This window comes from Engystomops pustulosus, chromosome 5 (assembly GCF_040894005.1).
Source record: "Engystomops pustulosus chromosome 5, aEngPut4.maternal, whole genome shotgun sequence".
Lineage (NCBI taxonomy): Eukaryota > Metazoa > Chordata > Amphibia > Anura > Leptodactylidae > Engystomops > Engystomops pustulosus.
The window spans coordinates 165,502,885-165,524,881 of NC_092415.1; the positions used below are offsets into that span (position 1 = coordinate 165,502,885).

Consider the following 21,997-nt stretch of genomic DNA (forward strand, 5'->3'; position numbering starts at 1 on the left):
CATGCACATTTTATATATTCTACTTCTGGATACCTCTGATTTTATATGAGGGCATCTGTTTTGGTGCCACCATAGCATGTCATATTTCAATCTGGTTACATGAGACTTTTCCCCAATTTTGTGAGTATATTTTGTATAGGAGTGAAATAAGAAAATGCTGTTGCATTTTTATGTAAAAATAATATTCTAGATTCAAAATAAGAAGACATTGGAGGTCATTTATCTTAGACTTTTCTTTTATATTCGCAGCTTTTTTTGGTACTTTTACATGTGCCTTTTCAGCGGCAGATCCATTTTAAAATCCAGATGTGGACATATAAAAAAGTTGCCATTTTGCAAATCACAGTAAAATGTTGCAATTTGGGCACAAATAAACTCCAGTCCCGAGCAGGCGTAGGCAAAAGTTAAGTAAAGGGTTGAAGAACAATTTGAGACTTTTATACAACTTTTTAAATAAATAAATTTAAAAAAAAAAACAAACAACAGACACACATGCCTGATATATCACCCTCTAAGACACATTAAAAAAGTCCAAAACTCAGAAAAAGCAAAGCAGTATATGTGTAAATTGTATCAGGAATTCATACAGCTTTAGCTTCTAGAAGAGATAATTTCCACACTTACATCATCCAATGGAGCCTGTATGGCAGTACACAGAGACTATGGGGCTTTATGCGTGGATACGCTTCTGTATAGGCAACGCTGACATGTTATACACTGCAGTGGTTCTCAACCTTTCTAATTCTGTGACCCCGCAATACAGTTCCTCGTTAAAAATTGTGGTTTGCGGTGATCCCAAACCATAAAAACTATAATACTGCCCCTATGTACAAGAATATAACTACAGGCAGTTCCCGTGTTACATACAAGATAGGTTCCATAGGTTTGTACTTCAGTTGAATTTGTATGTAGGTCGAAACTGTATATTTTATTATTGTAGATCCAGACAGAAAAATGTTTTGTCCCCAGTGACAATTGGAGTTTCAAAATTATTTGCTGTAATTGAACCAAGGATTATCAATAAAGCTTCATTACAGACACCTTACAGCTGATCATTGCAGCCTGCGACTATACTAAAACATTCAGAGAGTTTCATAAGAGGTCACAGTGGACAGATGGATCCGTCTTTAAGTATTGGTTGTCTGTAAGACGGGTGTCCTTAAGTAGGGGACCACCTGTACTATACTTCTTCCCCCTATGTACAAGATTATAACTATTATAATACTGCCCCTATGTACAAAAATATAACTACTATAATACTGCCCCCTATGTACAAGAATATAACTACTATAATAATGCCCCCTATGTACAAGAATATAACTACTATAATACTGCCCTCTATGTACAGGAATATAACTACTATAATACTGCCCCTATGTACAAGAATATAACTACTATAATACTGCCCCCTATGTACAAGAGTATAACTACTACAACACTCCCTATGTACAAGAATATAACTACTATAATACTGCCCCCTATGTACAAGAATATAACTACTATAATACTGCCCCCTTTGTACAGGAATATAACTACTATAATACTGCCCCCTATGTACAGGAATATAACTACTATAATACTGCCCCCTATGGGCGACAGAGCCTTAGTGGGCCCCTCGTGGGTCGCCTTCAAGTAGCCATACTGCCTCTGTGTGCACTCTGCCTCCCCTACCCCTGTGGACACACTGCCCCCTCTCCCTCCAGCTACACTAATACACTACTTAAATGATGTCATTGTTTTATTGCATTGTTTTGTGACGTTGTTTTATCACGTTTTTCCCATGGTCACATGATGTTAATGCTGAGAAAGCATGGGTATGAGCTTCTGATTTCCACCTAAATAGACCACGCCCACCTCGACTCACTATAGATATCCTTGGATATCAGGTAAAATTATAAAGTTGAATATATGGGGATCTGAGGGAGACAATTTTTAACTAAAAGCAGGGTGTCAGTTAGTTAATAGAGTTCAATAGGAACCCGCCACTAACTGTATTTGTGAAAAATGTGGTGACTGGTTCCCTTTAAATGCATTAATAAAGTGCCAAAACCTTCAGCCTTTGTCATGGTCCTGTTCTTATGCACACTTTTCACATTTATGAAGAGTTCTGGAAAAATCAAGCAAGTAGGCTATAAGTGTTTGTGATAGTTTTATCTGGTGTGTGCTTAATATTCCCAACGGGATTACAGTTGTCACAGAGCTGGTGATCAGCATACAAGGTTGCCGCACTTCTAACTTCTGTCCTTTTAAAATTCTCTGTACTAGTCATTGTTAATAGAAAACAGTAACATGCAAACTGCATGGTAGAATATTTCACAAACATATTTTCCTAGCACTAAACCTGTCATTTGCTAGTCACATTGCATAAGAGATCCACATTGCTTGTTATCATATTTAATTTTGTTCCAGCATTTTGATAACCTACAGAGTGTGAAATGCAATAATTTATCACTGAATCAAAGCCAATTAGAAACTGATCCATGAATATGCCAGGTGTTTAAAAATAGGATGAACATGTTTGAATTCTGACAGGGAGATATGGCACAAGTACTACAGTTCTGTTTTGTAATGTAACTAGAAGTCTTCGTATTGTGCTGATCTTTCTTGTTAATCCTTGGTAATTTCATAAAAGGTATTAGGAGGATACTTAATCTTGACACTTGTATATTAAGCTGGTGTTGCCTAGATCCTTGGGTAGTGGTGCTACATGTTGAAACTTTGGTGGACATTTGGCAGATGGGGCCCCACAGGTCCAACCTCAGAAGTCACTGGCTATCGATCTGCTGCTTTGCCCAGAATTGGTGAACACAAATGTGCCATATATATATATAATATTTTGGAAAAGTCTTGTTACACAGCTTACAACTGTCCCGGATTTGGCGGAACAGTCCCAGGATTTAACTGCTGGGCCAGAATATGAGGAGAATGGAGGAGAGGGGCTACATTATTATGAGGATGGAGGCCAGAGGGCCACAATATGAGGGGTTAGAGGACAAGGGCCACAAAATGAGATGGATGAAGGACAGGAGGCCACAATATTAGGAGGATGGAGGACATAAGACTATAATAAGAGGGGGATGGAGGACAGGGGGCCACAATATGAGAAGTATGGAGGACAGGAGGCCATAATATGAGGGGTATGGAGGACAGGGAGGCACAATATGAGGAGGATGGATGCCAGTGGGCACAATATGAAGGTAATGGACGGGAGGTCATCACAATATGAGGAGGATTTAGAAGAGGAGGTCAGAGGAAGGGGATGTTATGTGTGGGCCATTAAGGTCGATATTATACTACACTTGCGGGTAGGATGATGGGTGTGGTTTGGGAGTAAGGAATAACCTTGTTTACCTCTTTCTCTTGCCCAAAAGTTGGGAGGTATTTCTTGGGTGATAAAGATTGAGAAATCTATTCAATAAGGTTTACAGAGCACATTTCTTTAACCAAACCAAAGTGTGGTGTAAAAAACAATTAGAACAGTCTTTAGCTAAAATCTTCAATAAACTATCCCAGACCTTATAGTGTATATGTATCTCGAGTCACAAATCACATGATACAAGGGAGGTAAGAAGAGCGCTCATCCCAGAAGATGTAAAGATAATCTTTACATGGAGAAAGTGATGTTGTGCAGCTGTCTACACCAGCCAAATCAAACTAGCAAAAATGAGACAAACTTAAAATGAGACTTGGAAAAATCATTGGTTTCTAGGCAACTGTTGGACTTCTCTTTTTCACCTTTTTGATCCATTATTCTCAGGACTTTCCCTGGTTGAGTACAGATCTGCGGGTGTGAGATCTAGTAGCTTGAACATTCTCAGGCTGATGTTACTATGGTGTAGAGGTTTTATCCAAACTAACATTTTTATGGGCCAGAAATATGCAGCTACTTGACAGTGATGACAGGACTTTAATGTTTATTATTTCAGGAGAAATACACATTGTTTAGGCAGTGTGGCCTTTGCACCCCATCCTTCCTATGTTTGGACCTCTCCTAGCATATGCTTCCGCATTCTACATATGTGTAACATGAATATATTTATTTATATCAGGATATTTTATAGGGTTTTTTTTGGTGGTTATGGGAAGTTACTAAAATATGTTAAAATATAGAATAAGGTAGCAGTTGTATAGCAGGTCGTAATAATATAATATCGTATATACCAGGTCTTATTAGCAGGAGGAACAACAATAGACTACACATGGTTCTATGCCTTAAACAGACTGCAGGAATCCACGAAAAGCAAACTATGATGCTGGGGAACATTGCATCGAATTTAAAGAAGGTTTATCAGGTCTTCCTTTATTCACTACCCATAAAATATATTGTTCCATTCCTAGGTTATGGACAAATGGGTGGCTGTATTTCCTTTATTACAAGAGTTTGTCTATATACAATCAGCACTGAGTAAAAGATTATTATGGGACACATCCCTTCCTGGTAACACCCAGTTGACATTTTATTAATAATTTTCTATGGAAATAATAGAGAAAAGGCACCACACAGATCAGCAGGAAATCTAGAAGCTACCTCCACCTCTTAGCTAGAATTAATAGCTACAATAAAAGTTACGAGAAAGACTCTACTGTACTCAAATAGAAGTCCAATGTACAGTGTGCAAAAAAATATTTGAAGAAAAGTGTTACTTCTACTTCTCTGTATGATCCCTATTAACAAAGATCTGTTCGGAATTGATAGCAGTTCTTAAAGTTTCATTATCACAGAATTGTCAAGATGTACGTCTTCACTGTGATGGAGACGGTGAGTAACAAGCACTTGAAGTAAAATGATCAGTCACATTGTCTGTATTGAGCTCCCCGAGCTTGAAATGTCATCAAGCGATTCTTTATTTCTGCTTAATCATATTCAAGCGAGGACATAGCTATCAAGAGGTAGAAGGCTCCAAGATGTCTAGAGCCTTATTAACAGACTATAGCCAAATACGTGAGATTCTTCGGTGTATCTTAAATCCTGTTATTTCTAGGATTGCTCTGGTGCTGGTGGTACTAGGTGTTCGGAAGAAGGTAAATACCTTTTCTGATGGTACAAGTCCTAACAATTGATTAGTATCAGCTTCTGTGTCTTCAGTAAAAAAGGCGGATCAGCAGTCTAAAGCCGAAAGATCACTTAACTCAGTGGTTAATTTTTTTTCTTTTTATTCCCTTTTTCTGGTTTTACTTTATAAGGCTATGTGTGTTTTTTTGGGGCTGTGAACTGACCACACAAACTTGAACCAGTTTATAGCCCCAAAGATATCTATTGTGCAGTGAGGTACAGTATCTGCACCATGCTTCACTGCACCTTTAATGTGCAAACTACAGGCAGTCCCTGGGTTTCATACACGATAGGTTCCATAGGTTTGTTCTTAAGTTGACATTGTATGCAAGTTGAAACTGTATATTTAATAATTGTAAATCCAGACAATTTTTTTTATTTGCCCAGTGACAATTGGAGTTTCAAAAATTTTTGCTGTAATGGGACCAAGGATTATCAATAAAGCTTCATTACAGACACCTTACAGCTGATCATTGCAGTTTGGGACTATAGTAAAGCATCCAGAGAGCTTCACCAGATGTCACAAGGGGCAGAAGGGTCCATCCTTTAACTATGGGTCGTCTGTAAGACGGGTGTCCTTAAGTAGGGGACTGCTATAGAACAGGTGCTATTCCTACCGTGATTTGTGAAGCTGCCGCACATTACTCATGAACACCATCAGGGGAGGGGGGGACACAAACAAGGCCTTTTTAAGGCCCATATAGTAAACACAGCCTTGTGCGTTTAGCCTTACTCTTGGAAACTTGGTGGTGTTTAACCCCATAGCGCAATGAGACGTACCCTTACGTCTTACTGCGCATGGGGGAGTATGAAGAGGGCTCACGGGCTGAGCCCTCTTCATACTCACCGGGCATTTGCTTCATAATGAAGCAAACGCCCGTCGCTAACACCCGCGATCGGTGCTTGCATTAAAGAGGGCGCCGCCATCTTGGCTCCGATCGTCACTCCCCGTGACGTCACCGGAGAGCGGCGATCCGTTGCCATGACAGCCTGGGATCACACAAAGATCCGAGGCTGTCATGATCGAGGCTATCTATTACAATGTGCGATCTGCACATTGTAATAGATGGTATGCAAAATCCCCATATACTGCCATACTGTAGTATGGCAGTATATGGTAGGATCAATCAGACAACCTAGGGTTAAAGTACCCTAGGGAGTCTGAAAAATAGTAAAAAAAATAAATAAAAAAAAGTAAAAAAAAAAAAAACATAAAAATTCAAATCACCCCCCTTTCCCTAGAACTGATATAAATATAAATAAACTGTAAAAATCACAGTGAAAGCTGTAAAAACCAAGCCCACAAGAAGTGGCGCAAATGTGTTTTTTCATCATTTTCACTGCATTTAGAATTTTTTTCCCGCTTCCCAGTACACGGCATGGAATATTTAATACCATCACTACGAAGTGCAATTTGTTACGCAGAAAATAAGCCATCACATAGCTCTGTACACGGAAAAATAAAAAAGTTATAGATTTTTGAAGGTGGGGAGTGAAAAATAAAAACGCAAAAACGAAAAAGGGCATGGTCCTTAAGGGGTTAAAGTTTCTTTATTAATGATTTATGTATTACTTATAACTATGAACCTATTTATTAGGTCACTTACCAGTGATCCTAGGAGTTTGACACCAGGGCCCCACTCTAACTATCTGTTTTCTACCGTGTGTTTACAGACCTGGAATTGGATAATGCATACCCTTTGCACTGTCCATAAATGGTCTCATATTGTTACTGTTGATGTGATCAGCAGATCAGACTGCCATCATCTTATCCCCATTCTTGCACCTGGATGTCAGAAAGTCCAAGTTAGTTGGAGGACCTTCATATGCAATTACATCATGTTGATCAGATGATACTTCACAAAAAAATTATTCCACATTTTCTTAATTAATTCATTAAATAATTTTAAAGTTGTTAATATAATTGTAAGTTGTTAATGTTAGTTTTACAGTACGTACCACAGCAAAAAAAACAAACCACATTCAGCTAGCTGTGTCAATAGCATAAAAACATTATGAGCCTTAAAATGCTACACAAAAAGTAAAAAAAAAAAAAAGTTTTATCTCCGAAGTCCAAAATATGTTGATTCTAAAGAGATTAGGCATACAACCTTTTTAGTAAGCAATGGCATTGATGTACAAAGACTAATGGTTTATACATTGGTTCTAAAAAGACCAAACATTTATTGACTTCAGTAATAACTGATGCCAGGTTTCCAATGGTCCTGCCCTTGGAAGCATGTGAATGTTGTCATTTTTGTGCCCCAATTATTTTTAAACATGATTTGTGATTGACCCAGAGTTGTGAGGTGTCCATAATTGGGCCATGACAGAACATAGCATTGTTTTCATACAATTTGTCTACTTTTAATATGATTATTGTACTGTGTATGCATGTATCACATGCATGACAGGGCCCAGTAAATGGTTCTGAAGGAACTGCTTAGTATGCAGTGTTTAAAGCATACCTGTCGCCACACTAGCCCCACCCACAAGCCCTCTAACAGTACTTTCTTCTGTAATATTTACTTCCCCTGGTGGTGTTTTTAGCATATTTCTTAGTTTCTGCATGAATAAAAACTCCTCCTTTATGCTTTTGTAAGAAGCAGTCACTCAGGGAACCCCGCTTCCGGCAGTCAGGGAGCCACGCCCCGACAGTCATAGAACCTCACCTCCTGCAGTCAGGTAGCTCCACCTCTTGTAGTCATTCTGCTCTGCCCACTTCATGCATCTGGCCTAGCCTCCTAATTGTGATGTTATTCTGTGTCTATTTGGAGATCTAGGAGGCAGGGCCAGGTTCATGGAATGGGCTGAGCAAACTGACTGCATGAGCTTGTGTTGCCTGACTGTCTGACTGCATTCTACAAAATAATAAAAGCTGATTTTTCATTCATGCTGCAGCCTAAAATATGCTATCATCTTGAGAACAGGGAAAGACTGAAGCTCTTAAAGGAGGCAAAGGCACAGGTACATAAAGATTCATATACATGCCCAATGGAACAGATTTATTGAAAAGTGGCCAACCCCTTTCAATATTAACAGATTGCCATCTGCTTACAGTGTTTTGTACAAGGGGACATAATTATTTACCCTGTTACTCTTGCAAACTTAGATTATTTGATGTTAAAATGGGTCAGATTTCTCACAGGTTGAGTCTGGACATGTGAAATATGAGTTTTTATTTTTAATTTGAGGCCACATGATGTTTCTAGGTTCTATGAAGTGAATGTAGTGGTGTTTGAAGTGACAGTCCCCCTGCAACTTCTAAATTTGACTAATCTCAGGTAAAATATGACTCTTTTCTCATTTTCAAATGGCTTTGGATGAGATTGGTTAAAGGTAAACAGGTCAGATTTCATATAAAATATGGAATGCTAGAAAGGACATTTCACACCCTGTCTGAAGCTGTCAGTAATTTAAAGGGGTAAGATCTGATTTCAAAGTTACTTTAAAGGGAACCTGTCACCATATTTTTCACAAAGGTGGAAGGTTCCCATAGAGCCCTATTAGCTAACTGACACCCTTCTTTTAGTAAAAATTGTTTCCCTCAGATCCCCATATAATCATCCTTATCATTTCGTCTAGCATCCAAGGATATCAATAGTCAGTCCTCGGACTGAATCCAGCAACTCATCTTTCACACAATCAGCAGTAATGTCATGTGACCGGAGTGACAACATTTTAGTTCCTTTATCCTCCTAACATTAGAAAACTTTAAACCATGCAAATATATGATCAAAAGAAATCACAACATGCCTGCATAAACTTTACTCATCTCTATGCCTCCTTGCAGACTGCTGTGATTTCCTTTCATCAGATATATGCATGGTGTACACTTTGCTAATGTTAGGAGGCTAAAGAACCTGAAATAATGTCACCCTGGCCACATGACATTACTGCTGCATGCTGAGAAAACATAGGGAGGAGCCGCTCGATTCAGTCTGAGGAGCCCCCCCCCCCCCCCCCTCCCCACCTCGATAGCCCTGGATACCAGGTAAAGTTATAAAGAGTATTTATGGAGATCTGAGTAAAATATTTTTTAGCTAAAATAAGGGTGTCAGTTAGTTAATAGGGCTCTATGGGAACCTGCCCCTAGCTGTATTTGTGGTGACAGGTCAGGTTCTCTTTAAAGTTCATGTCATGGCTAATACAAGGAGGTAGACACTGGATCACCTAATGAATTTACCTACAGCCATACACTAGCATGTCTCCCAAAAACCTGTATTCAGTTTATATTCCAAAGGATCCTTAAATACTTTAGTAATTCCACATAACTGAGAGTCAACTAATAACTTTGTTATATATTAATCCTCTGGTATCTGAAGTCTCCAAATAATCACATAACCATTTTTCTATGTTCAAAAAGTCAGGTTATTCTACAATATTATATACATTCCTTCTCTGCGATGCGTGTACTGCAGAGTAATTTAATTTATGTAGAAAAAATACTCATGGACCTAGGGCACTTTAACCTAATTATTGTAAACTTTGCAATTTAAAGCCGGGGTAATTAAAATGCTGGAAACCATATGCTGTACCCGAAGGCAGCACAGGAGGTTGTAGTGCGTGTATGTATGAAGTGATATTGGTTGCTTGTTATATTCATATAACAGTATTTATTGTAGGTGACTTTGTATTGGACAATGCCATTTGGTAATGTATTGTTACTCGGGTTAGGTTTACCATCTCCTTGTGTGTTATTTCTAGTGCCGTCTTTTCAGATGATTTTTGATAATGTGTGGGGGAAGGGAGTGTTGAGAACATTTTTCTAATTTACTTCATGAAGAAATTCTGCCTAGTTTGTGAAGAAACAGACTGAAAAGTCCCCCTTAGTTACAATATTATTTCTACGGTGCTTTGGAAAAGTTGAAGACAGATCTCTTTCTCCTCTCCTGTTTTTTACACAATTGTGAGTTTAAACCATTTCTTCTCTCTCCCTGGCTGCAGTATGCTATGGGCAATATTTTTAAAGATCAAACTTTAAATGAAGAGGTTAATCCTCACTTCTCAGAGCTGTTTAAACAAATACAGGGGTATTAGATGTAGGCTCCATAGACACACACTGTAGAGGCTGGTATATACATCTCAACAGGAGGGAGTAGCTTGATTTATTTTGCAAACTAAGAATTTGTTATTGAAGTATATTAGAACAATTTTCACCACATCCCCTCCACACAATATAAATAATTATTTCAAATGCGACTACCCTTTACTTTCAGTTCAACATATATTTCTTATTCTCTGTTTAGGAGACTATTTTTCTTATTGATCCCCTAAATCAGCTTATTTTGCATGCTCCAGTTTTGATTACTCTGGCACATTCAGGGCACTCCCCAGGAAAACTGCACATAGTACAGACTGCACTAGTTTTGATAAATGTGGGCCTGTGTGTTATATTAAGTTTTGCTCCTAAAGAGGTACCAAGTCTTATTTTTCCATGAACAAGAATTTACATTTGTTAAACAAAAAAAAAAAATCTGTATTTATGAATATACTGTAGTCCAGCGATCACAGCATAACCATCATAACCATGTGAAGTCCATCAGAAATGTCTTGGAATTCTATTTCCATGTACAGAAATCTATGGTAAATTTACCAATCCTGGGATTTATGAACAAAAAGCAACATTTTTTAAATAAGGGCCATTATGTCAACAACTTTCCTTATAACTCTCTATAAAACTCTGAATTTTAGGCTGTATTTATCGTGACTCCATTTCTATTAGAATCATTGGTCCTATCCTAATCTCTCCTGTTTAGGACTTCCCTGTGATGGGCCCTGTCGGGTAGCTGCTGGTTGCACATTTGAAACACAACAGTCAGTGATTTTAACCCATTAATTCTACACTTATGTCACAACCTTTTGCAGTATCAAAATGATCTTCTATTACTAATGTTTGGTGTGGGGGGAGCTGTAGCAATGACTGATGCCAGGTCTTATATTGAGGGGAGACCTTATATTTCTAAGCTTGAAAAAAATTGCACTAGGTCTTATTTTCTGGGGGTGTCTTATTTTTGGGGAAACGGGTAGCTGCAAAATGCATCATAGAACCTTAAATAGTAAAGCCCAGCCCTAAAGGAAACTTTGTCACTTTGTAGTGCAAACATTTTTTGGGAAAAGATTCAGTAAAGCCAGAATTTTAACATAAAATATTAGTAGATCTCTTTCATTTACATAACATGTACTAAATCTTTGTTATTGTCATGTGGTGGCAAACCTTTGGCACGGGTGCTGGAGGTGGCACTCAGACTATCGCCCCATGACAGTTTACCAAACACGGAATCTTCCTGCAGTCCCAGGCAACTTAAAGGAAATCTATCATATGATGGTGCAGCGATTGATTACTTCTGCCTGTCAGGCACAACACAGTGATTACATCATTCTCTGGAGCAGCTGCATAATTAATGTGAGAGGAAAAGTGCTGAGCCTTCATTATCATAATTTTATAATTGTTTTTTGAGCAAAAGCACTCAGCTCAGGGATTAAATAAGATATGTTTCTGCATCAGTGTAGCTACAGCATTCTCAAGGTATGTTAGGTTCATAATGCGTGAAATAAAATGGTAGGTTTCCTTTAAATACCTTCTTTGTTCTCCTCTTTACCCAGTCTAGTTTATATATGGATCTGCAAAATTGTAGCACATGTACAACATATGTATATGCGAAATGATATACATCTTGGACTTGCACATCTATTGATTTACTCTACCCAGTTTATGCTGTGAACAAGGCGTCTCATTCTGTGTTGGCTTATGTTGGTTGAAATGAAGTTATTGATTGTTTTCAGGTAATTATTGTTTTCATTCAGCAGCGTGTTATTCTTAACCTGTGACTACCCTCCAGTGCTATAGCATTGATTATCCCATATATGAGAATTCCTTCATAAATAACCTGCAATTCAAGCATTCAGTTTTCAGAGAATTCTCACTTTATATTAAATATATGCCATTTATTTCCAGATTGAGGATGCAGCCAGTCAAGGATCAAAGTTTGCCGGAATTGTACAGGGATACTACATTCCTAAGGACTTGCCATACAGCCCGTCTGATAGCCTGAGTCAGACCAGCTCTCCAGAATTCACAGCTATCAATAAACCATGCAGCGATACCGAGGATCAGACTTCAGCAGATAAGAAGTCAGACTGCACTAATGGAAGCACTTCACCAGCAAAGAGCCGGGAAAATGCTGAACAGTCCAAAACAGTCGATGGGCTGGAAGTTATCGAGCAGCAAAAAGCAAAGTCCTCACCTCTGGATGACGTAGATCAATTAGAAGAACTAAACTTCACTGCCTCTAATGAGGATGTGTTTGTACAGGATAAGATTATAACAGAGCCTACAGTGCCAGATAATTGCAGCACTAGAAGTAAGTATGAAATTGTTGTATTGTAAAATAAAAGAATAAAATGAAAATAATATGCTATGCCTTCTGCTTTGCTGATTACAAGTACGTGCACTGAAGGTCTTGCTTTGCTAAATTATATTAAAGGAGCACTCCAGTCACAGCCAACTTATTGAATGATGCATGATGCAGGATCTGATGGGAAGAGCATGACCTATTTTCATTGGATTCCTAGAATCTTGCTAGTCCTGCTCCTCCCTTCATGCCCTGCACAAGGGTTTAATTCAATTATCATATTTTTCGGACCATAAGGCGCACAAAAATCCTTTGATTTTCTCAGAAATCAAAGGTGCGCCTTATAGTCCAGTGCGCCTTACATATAAACCGTACTTACAGACCACACGCCTTGAACTGTGCACGGGTCTGCCACCTGCTGGTCATGCATCTTTATAATTAGGTCCACCTTATAATCCGGTGCGCCTTATATATGAACCTAGATGTTTTAGCAGGCATTTATTGATAGTGCGCCTTATAATCCGGTGCGCCTTATAGTCCGAAAAATACAGTAATCAGTTTTTACTGAAGTGTTTAAAGGACATCTACCACCAGGATGAAGGATTGTAAACCAAGCATACTGACATACAGGTATGTGCCCCTGTGACATGATCTGCACTTCTTTTAGCTTATTCTTTCCTGCCTTTTACAAAAAAAACTTTTAAAATTATTATTAGCATACATTTTAAAGCCTTTTTTCTTAAAAACAAGGGCATAGGAAGCTTAAAGAACAGTAAATCCTGCCAGAGGGTTTTGCTTGGTTTGCAATACTTCATCCTGGTGGTAGATGTCCTTTAGGCAGTAGTTGAGTCCTGAGTCCTCCTGCTAAATTTAATGCTATACTATAAATACAGTCTATGAAGCAAAGGATTAAATTGATGGTTAGATAGATAGCATTGTGTTGATAGAGATTTTTATCTAGGACTCAAAACAGTCCTTACTATAGTTGTAAAGGTAACTCTCAAATTAACTCTTTCATGGCTGCCCGGTATCGGGACGAGAGAACAAACCCAAGACACATCAGTCTCTTAGTGTATGTAGAATATTCCCCCAGTTTATTAGTGCCCAGTTGCATATATCAAACAGAACATCATCATCAAAGGGGCGTGAACAGAAGATAGAATACTGCAATGCTATTGTCCATAATGAATTTACCAGGAGATTCTCCGAAAAGGTTAACTATTTCTTCTCAGAGGCCTTGTTTATTCTAATTTCCCTGAGCAGAAGACTCGAGCAAGTCAAAACAGGAGATAAGCAGGTGCTAGAACAAAAATATAGGACAAGAGTGAAGGACAGACTGGCTTCTCATTAAATGTCAAGGGGAATTAGTTGGCAGTCGAGCAAGCAGGTTACATAAAAATGAAGTTGAATCATGACATTAGCTGGACAGTGCTTGACCCCTGGCATGACCCCCAGCTAATACTTAAAATGCCCGCTTGATCTCCAAAAGGCCGCTGTTTGGTCCAAAATGGCCGCTGTAGAGGAATATATCAGTGTGATGTCACAGGCGCTTTGTAAATCAAAGGAATATCTAACTTTATGCTGCTTGTGAATTATTATACAAAAAAACTAACTTTATTTTACTGAATGCCAGGCGGAGTGCAGGAGATTAAGTCACTTCTTCAAAATGGCATTGATGACTGTATTATAATGTCAAGCTCTATATAAATTTAAAGGGAACCTACCACCACGAATCTACCTATAAAGGTAGATTGGGTGGTAGGTGGATGTAAGGGACGTGAGAAAAGCTCTTTTTAGAGCTAATCCTCACGTCCCCGCTAACTTTTGGGAAACTTTATTAACCTAATATGTAAATTTAGTTATGCGGCTACTGGGGCGTGGAGTAGCCGGCACGAGGCTACACAGCGCGGCTACTCCACGCTCCAGTAGCCACACTACTCCTCCTACCCTGTTGTGTCCGGCGTGCAGCTCTTCGTAGCTGCGCGCCCTTGTCTGACAAGCCGGCTACTGCGCATGCGCAGTAGCTCCGGCCTCCTAGCTGGGACTGCTCAGCCGGCGTTCTGCGCAGAACACCATAATATCGGACGAGGGCGCGCAGCTACGAGGAGCTGCGCGCCGGACACAACAGGGTAGGAGGAGTAATGTGGCTACCGGGGCGTGGAGTAGCCGCGCTGTGTAGCCTCGTGCCGGCTACTCCACGCCCCAGTAGCCGCATAACTAAATTTACATATTAGGTTAATAAAGTTTCCCAAAAGTTAGCGGGGACGTGAGGATTAGCTCTAAAAAGAGCTATCCTCACGTCCCTTACATCCACCTACCACCCGATCTACCTTTATAGGTAGATTCGTGGTGGTAGGTTCTCTTTAAGTATATGCTTTGAGCTCCGAGATGACACTTTTATAATCATGAGTTCTGCTTCTCTACACTACATTTTTTGTAATCAGTGCTATTGTTAAGTTGTTATAAAATGCAAGCACATCCTGAAAGTGGATGGGATGAGGAAAAGATTGTCTCTTGGCTACCTTGTAAGGCAGCCGCCTTAACATCATGACAAGCATAACTTTCAGGTAAAAGCCAAACCAGTATGTCTATTCCAGAAGAAACATATTCCCAACTGTAGACAGCACTCTTTCAACTTGATTGGATCTCCTCAGTACAGTATAGGGAACTGGTTTATCTGAGTGAGAGGCTCTTGACTATGGCTGGGAAGAAAGGGCTTTCCATGCGAAGACTAAGAAACAATGTTTTCCTTATACCATCCTGAAAACCATATTTGCATATTTCATAAGATAGATGCATAGACAATTCTTTGCTCCCATTTCCCTACATTTTATCATGATAAAAAAACAGGTGCAGTCCCAAACAGAAAAATAGAATGCAATGAAAGTGAAAACAATAAAAACAAATACACACTTATACAATTAACACAATTTTTAAAGTTACACACAGAATCAATCTACATATTCTTTGTAATCTTGGAAAAAACTGTCAGTTTTCCAACTAAGAAAATTGATACCTTATTTGTAGGCTAGAGAAAATGTGTGATCGTGGGCGCTGGACCTACAGTGATCACAAGAGCTACCACTAATCCCAAAACCTAATTTTGGTTGAGGATTAGTGGTTTTAGTGGGAAAATTAATGTTGGCCTAAATATCTGAGTATACTTTTACTGGCTTCATATATGCAAAAAGCAAAGAGTGTAGCTTTATTGTCCTACCCCTGCATGCAAACAAGGTGTGTAGTTATGTGGAACGCAAACAATAATCCTGTGGACCGTTGTTTACATCTCGTGACATTGGAGGGTGAGCTCTGCTCACACGACAATGATACTGGAAAAATGGTGATCTGTCTGATCTGCAATCAGCTCATACACAGGCCCAATGAATCCACAGATGTGTATGGGGATGTGTGCTAACTGTAGAATCAACGACTGTCACAAAACCTAAATTTGTTGTCATGTGCATGAACCTTTACACTGAGCAATACACAGTAATTGAAGGTGGAAACGACTGTCCCACCAGAGCAGAACTCTTGGGTATGTCTGATGTCAGCCTTGTCAGCAGCCAGAGATGTAATATACCAAAAGCCGATTTGGATATAAAATCTTTGTTTCCTGCATTGGGGGCTAATGTTTTTGTAGTCCGTAGCTAATAAAGAAATCAACAAATTCCAGTAAGGTTTGAAAAAATAGAAAAAGTAGAAAATAAAAATGCTCAGCTGCACATACACGAGTTAACTTTCTGACCTGTATCCACTGACATCTGAGAGGTACAGGAACCTGATAAAGTGTCTAATGACCTAACTCTTGATAGATAATCACTGTGTAGTCTAATTGTTGAGCTGAATTATTAAGGCTTTCCAATACACTGCTCACTGCAGGAGAAAGTGCAGAAAAAAAGATAAACTGCTTTACCTGATCATTACAGTATATTACAAAGCTTACTATTATCACCTTCTCTATCTCTGAAATTAAAAAAAATGCTTTGAAGGTTTAGTTAAATACTCCTTAATAGTCATTTTACTCCTCAATAATTTCTGTATTCATGAAATACTTTAGGAACAATTGTTAACGAAAGTGTATTACAGAATACAGAAGCACACAGGATTAGTATCAGGATTTTCAATGACCATTCTGTTTTGTTCACTAGGCATTAGTGGCCAGACCACAATTTTCGGGGTTGTGCCAAATACTCGAAGTTTGGGTTCAGTATTCCTGCTCACTCCCAAAAGTAACATCGGCAATTGGTGCTGGCATCAAGCTCAGGTGTTAACCCTTTTTTTGCTGCGAATGGCATTTAAAGGGTTAACATCCGCGATAGGTGCCAGCACGGATCATATATGTTAGCTCCTTTTTCTGTAGAATCCTAAGTAAAATGGCGGCACTGCCGGTAACCCTTTGCCTGCCACCAGTGGGAGTGTTACTATATGGGTTTGGGTACACAAACTGAACTTTTGGTCGGCCACCCTGAACAAGTCCACTCATAAGTATTCTTCACTGTTCACACCAACTTGATTTCTGCATAGAACAATGGCTGATGTTTTGGCTTCCATGTTTGCCCTTATTCCTCTCTAAAGAGGCAATTTGTCACTATCCCACAGACAGGTTGCTGTGGGAATGCACCTGGCATAATAATCAGAATGGGGTGTAAAAAATTCTAAATCAAATAGAAAATATAGTACAGAATGTATCACTGTCTGATTATCATCAGAATGTGGGTCCCTTGTACCCCATATGATTGGAGTGATGTTGCCCAGGCCAGAAATATTCAACCACTGTGTCATAGTAAAGCTATCCCACAAAAGTGAATGAAGTGCCTGTGTTCCTATATGTATGTCACTCTATCAGATGGGGGTTCCCAGGATCACCGGGAGTTGTTGGGCCTAATCACAACTTATCCCAAGAACTTTGGGAAGAGAGTAACTACAATACAAATCCCTTTTAAAAGCAACCTTACAATAAAATAGTAATTACAAAGTAGTGTGTATTACCATAGAGGTAAAAATCTGGATACCACCAAGTTTTATGTACATCAGAATATCATTTTGACAGCTTTTTAAGAGAAGGATTAGCTGGAAAGTGCATTGTTTAACAATTCCTATGTAATATCACACTATACTACCCGACCCACAATCAGTACAGCAGATTAGTGTGCACCCTTTGCCCTGTGGCAAGGTATCGAACGCCAATGTAGAAGGCACACTGATACTGGATTATCTATGTCAAGTTACATTTTCATTATTTATTTTTCAGGATCCGAGATTTTGGCTCTTTTTAACAAACCGAAAATACAACAAAGGTACAGAAAATATTACACAGTGAAAATCCCCATGAAGATCACAAAGGAAAAGAATTCCATCATTGGACTGGAAGCAAACTGGCTGGAATACATGACAGATCATTTCAGAAAAGGATGCTCGCTAGTGAATGCTGTCTTTTACCTTGGAATGGTAAATGGTATGGAATTTTTCATTTGGCAATTACACCTTTTGTATTACATCATGTATAAGTCATTACTGCGGATAAGCAGACCCTATTAAATTCAGAACTCGGCTGGACGAAAGTTAAAAATCCTGTTTTGGTCTGGGTACCTTTGGGCCCATTCAAAACTAGTCACTAGATATGGGTGCTTTATTCCAGGATCAGAGCCATACTTAACCTTAACCATAGTCTGTGTGCAGTAATGTAGTTTAGCCCTCAACCTGAATGGTACCGTTTCTAGGCGAATTTAGATACGTTTTTATAAAATCATAAAACTGATACCCTTACAACAGAAGGGTTAGATATATCTTACTGTATGCACATGCAGTGGGATACATAGTAGCCTCATGTCCGGCTACTCCACGCCCCAGTAGCCGCATAAAAAAATTTGCATATACATGCAATAAAGTTTTCTAAAAGACACCCGGGACGTGAGGATTAGCCCAAAAAAAGGCTATCCTCACGTCCCATTCATCCACCTACCACCCCTTCTACCTTTATAGGTAGAATCGGGGTGGTAGGTGCCCTTTAAGCACTCATATCTTATGCACACTTGAAGTATATATGCATCATATTATTACACAGACAGTATATACACACTATATACACCTGTATTAAGGAGATCACACTGGTCTCAGAAATCCAAAGCCTTGTGTATCCAAAGACCCTTATAGTCATCTTTAACAACCTGTATAGAGTATTAACACACCATTATGCTTTACGATGTGTAGTATAATATTTATATAATGATGTGCATCCTCCATTCTTTAGTGTGGCAGGTTGGGCCCCCTAACTCTGAGGGCCTCATAGCAGCTGCACAACAGCTTTTTTTTTCTTTTTCTTTTTGTATTGTAAATTGCATATCCTGATTATGATCATAAGCACATACATTTATTCACAAGACTTTAAAATTATTGCAGTTCTTTAGTGCTTAATTTAGGGTTCATCACTGGTGAGGCCAGAGCCAAAATTCTCCACTTCAGTTTTATATTCTGTAACTCTGGTAGTTTATATGTCTAGTATAGCATTTTCTTCTACAGTTTGTTTCAGTGACATCTTCATCCATAGCTTGTTGATGACTGTTCTCGCTGATTGATACATAACTCTCTGGAGATGAGATAGGGGCAGAACAGGCTGCCTCTTCTAATTAGAATCTTCACATATGGATATGAGGAGATGTGTTCAGATGTAGTCAGACAAGGGGAGAATGTAATTTGTCTCCCTGGGTTTCTATGTGCTTGGGGAAAAGATGCAGCAGGGTGACACAGGGTTGTGTCTGCCTAGTCACAATGACATAGATGTAATATTCTTCTATGTATCCGTTTGTGCTAGTTTTATCCTTTTCATCTCACCTTGTTTTACTTTAATAGTATATTGTTCTAGTTTCTCTAATTGTATCAGTGAATTTCTGATATATAAAGTTATTTTCATTATTAATTTAATTTTAAAATATATATTTGAATGTAAAGAAGTTTGAAGAAAACGCATTGCTTTGTTTTGTCAAATTACTTTTTTTCCCCTCAAGATCCAGATTTTCTTACTTTATTAAAATTAGATGACAGAATGAGATTTTCAGTTTCCACACAGCTGCTCATCAGCTGCTTACAATAAGTCATAATCAAGCATTTTCATTTTTTTCTAGATTTTTTTTTTTTTTGCGTCATTAGCGTGATTATGGTATTGTGTTAGGCCTAACAATCACATTATGTAAAAATCATCCTGTTAACTCATTATTGGCCCACAGCTGAAATACATCCAATACTGTTAATATGCCAGAGAGCATGAATATAGGCTCCCTCTCCTTAGGTGTGAGGTCCAGCAAGAGAAATGTCACTGGACATAAAAGTAAAAAAGTATTGACTGTAATAAGTGTTAAAAAACTGAGGTTGTACGGTGGTGGCACCATTACACCTCACAGCTTGAAAATTGATTTTGGGATTGTGTCAGGAAAAGCAGCATGTGTTTGCTTGTAAAGCTGCAGACAGGTTTTACATGGTACATTAAATATAGCATCCAAGTGAGAACACCCCAGTAAAATTTACCCCGTACAGATTATTATTTTCCTTTAGGATTTTCAAAGTGTAAAGTACGAGACAGATGTGTCTGATCATGATTTTTATTGAATGTTTACACAAGAAAATACTTCTCCTGTTTGGAAGATTTTGCATTATTGAGTGTATAAAAGGTAAAGTATGACTGAGAATATTTTATATCTGACATAAAAGTGCTGTACGTATGGCTGGGGCTTCGTGGTGACTTTGGACACAATACTTGTTGCATTCATTGGAGACATCAAGTCGCAGATACATGCAAGTTGTTGCATGATTGCCAGTGACGTAACTTGAGGGAGCGGTGAGGGTGCAGTCACAACCCCGCCAAATAGGCTTAAGGGGCACATAAAGTGTCACTTTGACTTTGATTGCATTCACTTTCATTATCTGCAATGTATGCAGTGATACCCTGTTATCTGTGACATGTGACAGATGTGGTGCCCCAAGTTGCTTTGTAGCCCTTGCCCAATGCAAGTTCACAAATAAGTAAAGGGTAAAGCAACAAAAAAAATGTTGTACCTGTGGCGGATTAAGTGTCCCATGTGCCCTGGGCTGTTCATACAACTAGGGCCACCCCAGCGTCCAAACCAACATGTGCCTGGATGTTAGGACTTCAAGAGGATCTGTCACCCTAAAAGAACACTCTAGGAGTTGCGTACTAATGTAAACAGCTTCTAGCGCTACCCCAGATGTAGCAGTGTTTAACTACTAGCTCTATCGCAATCCTCTAATAAAGCTGGTAGACATTGCAGAGCCATACCCTCCAAACGCCAGACCAAGCTTACAGCGATTTGGCGTATTCATGAGGGGACGATCCGAAGCGCTGCTTCTCCCCCAGACCTTCCCTCTCACACCGTAGGCCAGTGGTGACTGCCAGGCTTCATGCGTCAGTCACCACCTCCTCAGACCGCCACCTCGTGAATATGCCCGACCGTTGTAAGCTTGGTCCGGCATACCGAGGGTATGGCACTATAGTGTTTGCTAGCTTTATCGGAGGGTTCTGTTAAAGTTAGAAGTTTAACATTGCTACATCTGCAGCTGCTCCTAGAGTGTTTTTTTAGGGTGACAGATCCTCTGTAAGTACTGCTCTATATCCTCTATATCCGTAATCTTGTACTGTTCATAAAAGTATTTTAATGATGAACTTCAATCATTCTCTTATAACCCATCTATTAGGAAAGCCAATCACACTCCCTAACTGCATGAAACCCTCCACCTACCATCAGACCAGATCTCCCAGACAGTGTAACAGCTCTTTACTGCTACACCGGACTAGCCCAGCCTCTGTGCTCTGCAGATGAACTCCCCCCTATACTGTAAATACTTGTGTATAAGTCAATGCTCCTAGTTTTACCACAAAAGACTTAAAAAAAATCTCCTCAGCATCTAGTCACAAGTGGATCTTCCCTCAGGTTCACAGGTTTGACTTAGGAGACTCCTCCCTCAGAAGACTCTAGAGGCAACTATAGAGACAACTATATTATCCAGTAGCTGGGATGAGGTACTGGGATACTACACTAGACACTACAGCCACTACCAGCAGCCGCCGCACCTCATTAATTAAATTTCCACCGCACAGCCCCCTTCAATGAAAAATCCACTGCAGAGCCCCCTTTAATATAATGTTCACAGCAGAGCCCCCTTTAATGTAATGTCCACAGCAGAGTTCCCTTTTAATGAAATGTCCACAGAAGATGCCTCTTAACAGAAATGTCCACAGCAGATGCCACCTTTACAAAAATGTCCACAGCAGTTGCCCCATTCAAATAAATGTCCACAGCAGATACCAGACTTCTTACTCTTCTTATGCCCTCTATGGCTGACACGGTACAAGTCTACACTATCAATAATTCTGTTGGTAGATTTCCTTTCAGATGAATTGGTCAGCATTGTATAATTAATTGGAGAGAGCAATGTATTTACTTGTTTCTCGAGAGGTAAGCCCTTGGTCCTCCCATCTGCCAAACCGTCAAGAAACACCATCCACTGGAACTTTAGTTTTTCACATAACAAGAGTGCGGTTGTGTCTCCTGATGCCAGTGCAGTATTCTGGTAATGT

General features: G+C 39.3%; 2 protein-coding genes across 3 annotated transcripts in view; both read left to right on the forward strand.

The window, feature by feature from the left end:
* Positions 1-21,997, forward strand: part of LOC140133460 (uncharacterized) — a 374,671-nt gene that overhangs the window by 180,936 nt on the left and 171,738 nt on the right. The gene's annotated exons all lie outside the window — the stretch shown is intronic.
* RFTN1 (raftlin, lipid raft linker 1) overlaps positions 1-21,997 on the forward strand; it is a 258,871-nt gene that overhangs the window by 164,450 nt on the left and 72,424 nt on the right. The window contains exons 5-6 of the mRNA XM_072153674.1: positions 12,012-12,417; positions 17,660-17,863. Coding sequence (XP_072009775.1) covers positions 12,012-12,417; positions 17,660-17,863 — 610 coding nt within the window. The remainder of the gene's footprint in view (positions 1-12,011; positions 12,418-17,659; positions 17,864-21,997) is intronic.